At 33.6% G+C, this 8,038-nt stretch overlaps 1 protein-coding gene across 3 annotated transcripts in view; it reads right to left on the reverse strand.

The window, feature by feature from the left end:
• Nucleotides 1–485: 485 nt before the first annotated feature.
• LOC106878060 (uncharacterized) overlaps nt 486–8,038 on the reverse strand; it is a 25,689-nt gene continuing 18,136 nt past the window's right edge. For 2 of the 3 annotated variants that reach the window (XM_014927151.2, XM_014927150.2), the window contains exons 2-3: nt 5,666–5,933; nt 486–888 (exon numbers count right to left, since the gene is read on the reverse strand). In XM_014927151.2, coding sequence (XP_014782637.1) covers nt 766–888; nt 5,666–5,905 — 363 coding nt within the window. In that variant the 5' untranslated portion in view covers nt 5,906–5,933 and the 3' untranslated portion in view covers nt 486–765. Of the gene's footprint in view, nt 889–5,665; nt 5,934–6,063; nt 6,222–8,038 lie in introns of all 3 variants that reach the window. The other variant, XM_014927152.2, reaches the window with a different exon arrangement.

Genomic DNA, 8,038 nt, shown 5'->3' on the forward strand with positions numbered 1-8,038 from the left:
CTGATCCTCTCTTATATTCACTTTCTTGTATCTTAAGAGTATGTACTGATAACCCATCACCACCATCTTTATCTCTCTTTCCAGCAACTCTTAACAACCATTATGTAATGCATGGTAGTCATGTATCTTCTCTACAGCAAGACATCTGTTGCTGTTCTTCAATGACACTTTAGCCTCAAGACACTTGGCTCAAAACCTCCTTCCTTTCCATTATACCCTTCTTAATCAAAGAAGCTTGTTCTGAGAGTGACAGTATCATAAGATGACCCAATACACTTTAAACAGTGGTTGATATTAGGAAAGGTATCCAGCTATAGAAACCCATGCTGAAGTAAACACTTGAGATTGAGGCAGTTTTCAGGTTTATCGGATTCTGTTGAACCATTCAACCCATGCTTTTGATGATAGAGCTTGCACAAAAGGCTTACTCAGAATGAAACAAGAACAACAACTGTATGAAAAAAGAAAAAACTTTTAATATCCACTTGATTTTTGAAAAATTTATTTGATTATGTGCAAAATAAATAATTTATCAGTTTTTTAACAGACATGTAAATTGTGTCTTTTTATGTCCCAATTTTTTAACCAGTTAGATATTATTTTCAATTCATTTTTCTCATTTCATGATAAATTAGTCTTAAATTCTAATACAATTTTTTTTACAGTAGCTCCACAAGGAGAAAATTCCAGTAGGAAAAATGGCTAACCAGCAGAAATCCAAGTGCATGATGAGATGGAGTGGGAACAAAGACAACAATAACAATATTAGGATGTTTCTTTCATTTCAGAACATTCATTTATCTTCTCTTGAAGTTTTCCTGATTTATAGAGAGCTTTTGTATCATCACAGCCACCAATACAGTCACCATTCACAAATACACGAGGAACCTGAAATAAAAGTAAATATATAAATAAACTAGTTATAATTCATAGTTTTTATTATTAGAGGAAACATATACAGTCATGTAAACAGCATGGAAGATAGACCCTGATTTAGAAAATAGTAGCTAAGGCTAGCTAACTGTAAATATTTTGTTTATGACTGTCTCAGGTAAAAAAAAAAAAAAAACAGAAGCTTAATGACAGCCTCCACCCCATGAAGTCAAGACAATGGGGACAGTGCTTATGACAGACCCCATTTGCCCCTATAATGGTCAGATTGATTTATTTCATGTTCAATGACCATCTGTAAATTGATGAAATTGAGGCGGGATGATGTTTTACAATGAAAAGATTGGATATAATGTGTATGTGTAGAGGCACAGTAGATGTAATGAGAGGAGAGACAGGTAGAGGTGGAACGCAACTATCTAGATCAAAGAAACAAAGGATATAGCAGAGGTAAAAAAGCAACAGTGGTGATGTAAGCTCAATTTTTGTTCTAAAGCATTGTGCAGCAAATTGTATTCTATGTTGCCTCACTATTTGTGAGATGAGCAGTAAAGCTCTATAAATTTATTTATCATGTTGGGTGGAATTTTGGTTTAACCCTCTAGTGTTTAGATTAATTTGTCAAATGTAATGCTTATCTGTTCACATTAATTTTGATTTATTCAGGTTCAAGTGGGGTGTCCACAATATTTGCTTGTAACTTTGTTAATTTTCTACATACAGATTTGAAATTTTGTAAATGGGTGCTTATATGCCAGTGGTTTATAGTTACGTAATTTTAGCTGATCTTTCTCATTAAATTTGACTTTCATGGGCAGATAAATTTAATTCACAGGTGTAAAAACAATAACATTATGAATAAACACTAAAATTCATATTCTTAATACATCTTAGTTGTTTGATTTGTTACTAAAATTATCCTGACAATTTTACATTTTTCAAGATGAGGTACATTAATTTGAATTAATTAAGATACAGGTGTAATCAGTACAAGATTTTATTCTTTTTCTATATTTCATTCAAACATTTTCATTGAAAATAAAATACAAAACTCTTTTACTAGCCAAATACCATTGGCTATGTACTCTTATACAATTTAATGAATTCATTTACATAATAGAATGTATCTAATAAAAAAAGCTCATTAACAGGTGAGACAAAGGTGAATACAAGTATGTAACATACTGAAAATTAATATGTATTTCTCACTTTCACATATTTATAATAAAATAATATAGTTATGACATATTTCTGTCATGAAACTGCCCAAAGCACCCTTTATACAAGGGCACTTCGCAAAAGGAACACATATACAAAGTTTCAATCTGATGCCCTTTTGCAGTTTTTCTTTTTTGCAGCTAACACAGTCTGCAAACTTTTTTTCTTCCATTTATCTTTTCGACTTTATGAAAGTCAATATTTTCTCTGTTGACATCCACTTCAGTTAATTTTGCCTTTCTCCCAGTTCTGTGCTTTCTAGAAGAAAAGCCCTAATGTAACTGAGATGTGATGTCAACCCAAAATTTCAAATGGTTGTAGTCCTTTGGTGGTGGAGGTACCTTGTAGCTTTTTACATATACAATATATGAATTAACTATAGTTAAATTAACTAAAAACCACAAAATGTACCTCCACCATTTCTTCCCTGGTCAACAAACTAGGTAATATGCCTGATATTGGTCAGATTTATCAACCTCACCCATATATTTGTTATAACAAATATTCACTAGGTTGTTCATTAGTAGACAGGAATAAAATCTGTCTTTTGTCTTTGAAAGCAGTAGCTAATAAATTTTCCTTTTGCATTTGTAAAATGTCACCACTTTTGAAAAAATTTTGTTTTCATTACATGGGGTAAACCTTTACGGGTGCCCATAACAGTACTGCATGTGTAAGTACTTACACAGGCAAGATTTTCTGCCAAAGCCACTGAAGAAAAAAAATTGGTCAAAATAGAGGAGTCGGTGCTGATGGTGAAATGGGTCAGTAAGAGACCATACAACATCATATCCCAATCCATATGGTGTGTTTCCATTATATTTTTTATCTGTGTAAACATCGAAGTTTACACAATATCCAGTGTTTGATTCACAAACTTCCCATACCTTGGTCCCCCATTTAGTGGGTATGGCAGCCATGTACTGCCAAAAATGTACTCTGCCCTTACAGCCTATCATGGCTTCATCTACATAGAGATTTTTCCCAGGTAGATACAGTTTTATAACCATTAAGGAGTAAATCAATTGCAGGTTGTACTTTGTACAGAGGATCATAGTTTGGGTCGTTTTTGCTGGGGGCATTAGCAGAATCAGTTAAATGTAAATACTGAAATATTTTCGAATACTTCGTCTTTGATATTATACTTGAGATATACGGATCACCATACCTTATATCAGGACTCCAGTAGTTCCACAGTTGAGGAAGCTGTTTAACACCAAACACCAAATTGATTGTGAAAAACGCTCTCATTTCCGCAGCATAAGTTGGCTGCCATAGTGGATCATTTCTTCCGCGAATAGAAATCATACGTTGCGCATATTTGTATGTTTCCTCTATAACATTTTCAAAAAAACTTTCTGGTAAAAATAAAAATAGGTCTAATGGTTGAGCATCAGGAGGCAAATTGTGCTTTGGACCAGTGTTTTCTGTGAAATCAGGAATAGTGATTGGTATTGTAATCTTTGACCATGATGCCATGTTTACAATATCATTTTCATCACTTTCATTTTTATCACATTCATTCTCAAAATCTTCCTTGTCTGACGAATATTCACTAATATCAATATCAAATTTGTCTGAAGACAAAATACTCTTGTTTTCATTTATATTTTCTATATCATCAAGAGTAAAACCTTCAAAGTCAGAATCGCTACTTGTGGACATCATTTCATTAAAAACTAAGGTACAGATTTCTCTTCAAACATTGAAGAAAACCATGTGGTCTAAACAATTTCACAGTATTTATACTTGAATAAAGGCAGGGAAGGCTTCATCGTACATTATCTCAAAGCTATGAAAATTCAATAACGTGATTTGTTTATTTTTTTAGTGATTTTGTAGAGAAGTCAGATACAGCAGGATTTGGCTAGTTTGAACAAATAAAGGGGAATTAATTTTGGCCGGTTTGAACACTAAAGGGTTAAGTACCCCATATAACCACTCATAACCTGTTTTATTTTTTAGAATTTTCAGAAAAGTTTTGCAAATTTGTTATCTACACATGGGAATTCATATGATTATGAAAAAAACATTAAAAAACAAAAAAATTTTTAATCCCTCCCTACTCACCATAAATCCTAAAAGTTCCACACTTTTTCAAATCAGAGCTTAAAATATGGACAATTTGAATTTTTTGCTTAAATCCCCACAATAGACCAGACTTAGGTACATCATCATTCCATTGAATGTTTTATGGAGAGAAAAATATTGAAGAACATCAATATGTGTCACAGTAACAAAGAAACCAGAAAGGTGGTTGTGAGATATGCTAAAAATAACAGCCACATCACCCATAAATCACACAAAAAAGTATTTTTCTTGCATAATCATATGAATTCCTGTGTGTAGAACACAGATTCACAAAACTTTTCTGAAAATTCTCCCAAAATAAACAAGTTATTTGAGGTACTTAAACCAGAATTCCATCCAGATTTTGTATATTACATAAAAGGCAAATGTAATCATTGTATAAACCTTTTGAAGCTTTATAGAAGTGTCCATATCGCTGTGCTGCATAAGGGAACAGGCTCAACAAGTGCACAATACTAATTTTACAGCATCGTCTTAACTCAGATGATCCCATTACCTTCACGGAGAAGAAATTCTTTTCTGAGCACATTCCTTATCAACCTTGGTATTTAAATCCAGGCAATTTGTATTATTGATTAAGGTTTTAATTAGCAAATATGTCAGTTTTTAAATGATACAGGTACATGTTTTCTGTTATTTGGTCATTTACTTAAAACCCTACACAGTGTGTTGCCCTCTTGAGGGAGATTAGTAGAGCTTGTGTATCAAGTAAGGAATTACCAACAAGTTGGTGTATATAAATCTAGCCTCTGCAAAGTTGACTTGCCCTACATACATAACAAAGACAAACTCTTCAAGTGGTGCCCCATTCACCCTTGTATGGATGTGTTGTTTTATAATGAACCAAAGCCAACCTTACCATTCATTAAATCACTAGTTTAATGTCAATTCACGAGACCTGTGTAAACCAGCATACCGAGAGCTAACCTCTCAATGTCTATAGGTACTCTCCAGAACAGCACACTTGTTTTGACCAGTCCAATAATCTTGCCTACATTCATCAATAAATATCCAGTTACTTTCAACTAATTAGTGACATAATTCCATAGATATTTGTATTACACATCCAATGCAACAAATCACCTTTCCATCCTCCACAGTGAATATATAAATATACAATAGCCATAATTCATTTTATGGAGCATCATACTTTTTACACAGATTTCATACAGAGACAGAAACCCTAGTATCAGAAATTACCCTCTCCCCACACATATAGTGTATATGTGTTATCAGTTATGATGTTACTCCAGCCTCTCACAACACTAATTACGTCACCTACAAATGATGCAGCCTCGCTTTGGTTGTTTGGCCTGCTAGGATTGCAAGCTAAATTCATGGAGCAGGTGCCCCATGAAATTCCCAGGATTAGTGGGCAAAGATATATAGATAATTATAAGGAAACATCTTTTTATGTAGATGTGTATGGAAAAAGAAATGAATAATAAAAATCTCATGAATTTACCGTTCTCTTTTGGGAAATTTCTTGCAGTACAGACATGATTTGCTCACCATCTTCTCGTCTGTTCAATTCAATAGTTTTGTAATTTACTCTAAGATTATCAAATATTGTTTTCACAGTGTTACAATGGGGGCAGTAGGTCTTGGAGAAAACCACAACACAGTTTTCATGAATAGTTTTTTCAACAAACTTAGCAAACTCCGGGCTACTCGCAATTGGTGCTTTCGTGAAAAAATTCCCCATTGTTAAGAATTAAAGATGAAGTGAAACCCTTTAAAAAAAAGAGAAAAGAGAATATTGAGTGTTTTACTGAAACTCAATGACAATTTTTATTAATAATTTTTTTACAAATTAAGAATAATAAAACAATACTGAAAATAATTTGATACTGTTGTTATTACCTCGTTTTAGGGATATCTAGGACCACATTATGCAATATATCTTTTTTTGAAGATACTAGGGTGTGATTTAAGGGAAATTTGGTGGTTATTTGTAGCAAACTGTATAACCAAGTGGAAGTTCTTTCATTGTCTCAAAATTGGTCCTGAAGTCTCATTTGCTACAACAATAATAAAGTGAAATATGCACATACAACAATAAAAGTAACAATGACAATAGCAACAACAACACTAACAAGTCTGTCTTCAGTGCTCAGACCAGAAGTTTCAATGCATAAGCATCCAAAACACAGCAAGTGAATAATTTCTACTAAAGAAAAAAACAATATTGGTCTTGCTGATATTGCTGCTAATTCTTTCCTTCTAAAGTAAGGACAAATAGATAATGAAACTCAAAAATCAAGTGTCTAAAAAATTTTAAAAAAAGCTCTAAAGCTCAGATTAATGGTAAAGGGCAATGGTTTGGTGGCATTAAATAGATTAACCTGTTAGCATTTAAACCATCCACATCTGGCCAAAATATTCTATCTGTTGTATGTTCAAACCAAATAGATCAAGCCTCTCACACCTACCCTACAATGTCAATCTTAAAATAAACAATTACATAATCAAAACCTCATAGCTATGAGATAATACACGATTAATTCAAAATAATATGAACAAATAAACATTATATTTGACAGAATAAACTGAATGTTAAAGGGTTAAGAGATAATCCTACCACTGGATAGAATTTTAAATCATTCTTAGATCTCACCCAATTTCTTTTAGAGATGTAGAATTAACTATACTGTCCATACAGATAAAATGTTTAGCAGAATGGGGTGTGGCTCTAAATGTGGTGTTAGATCAGCACTGAAGGGTTTATCTAACACACTATGATGAAGTATTTATTTTGTCTCTAACCTTCCATAACCAAACATCATCCATACACAGCCTAAATACCTCACACCAAATCTGCAATAACTCCATGAACAGAGATATTGAAAATATCTTTCAATGGGATCATACCAATTTTGTCTTCTTCAACAGTACAAACACACAATGAAGCTGTTTTAAGAAAATAATATCGAACTCCATCCCTAAACATGAACAGCATGCAACTAGAACCCTTGTAATCATTATAAATGTCGGGCCCCACCATCATAGAGGAACTCTCTCACTACTGACTGGTCTTTTTCTTTAGAGATAGACAATGCTTCCTTTCCCAACAGCTATAAATCATTTACAATGTTTATCCTTTGATGTTGATAAAATAATACACCAGGCAAGTACTAATGGTAATTTAATTGACTTACCCTCCAAATTTCTGGCACATGCCTATTGCCAGAAATGTTGTTATTGCAATTGTTATTGTTATTCTTATTATTATTAAGGCAGCAAGCTGGCAGAATCGTCAGCACACTGAGCAAAATGCTTAGCAGCATTTCGTCCATCTTTATGTTCTGAGTCCAAATTCCACCAAGGTCGACGTTGCCTTTCATCCTTTCGGGGTTGATAAAATAAGTACCAGTTGAACATTGGAGCTGATGTAATTGACTTATCCCTTCCCTCGAACTTGCTGGCCTTGTGCCAAAATTTGAAACCATAATTACTACTATTATTAAGGAGGTGAGCTGGCAGAATTATTAGCATGCCAGTAGGATTGGATTTAAACAATGGGAGGTCCAGGGCACTTCAAGTTCAGTGGAAAATTAGCAAATTTAAGTCTCAAAACCTATCTATTGCAAGCAATTGAATGTGATTAGTTACTCTTTTACTTGTTTCAGTCATTCGACTGCGGCCATACTGGAGCACCGCCTTTTAGTCGAGCAAATCAACCCCAGGACTTATTCTTTGGAAGCCTAGTACTTATTCTATCGGTCTCTTTTGCCGAACCGCTAAGTTACGGGGACATAAACACACCAGCATCGGTTGTCAAACGATGGTGGGGGGACAAACACACATACATACATATATATATATATATATATATATA

Source organism: Octopus bimaculoides, chromosome 7 (genome assembly GCF_001194135.2).
Source record: "Octopus bimaculoides isolate UCB-OBI-ISO-001 chromosome 7, ASM119413v2, whole genome shotgun sequence".
Lineage (NCBI taxonomy): Eukaryota > Metazoa > Mollusca > Cephalopoda > Octopoda > Octopodidae > Octopus > Octopus bimaculoides.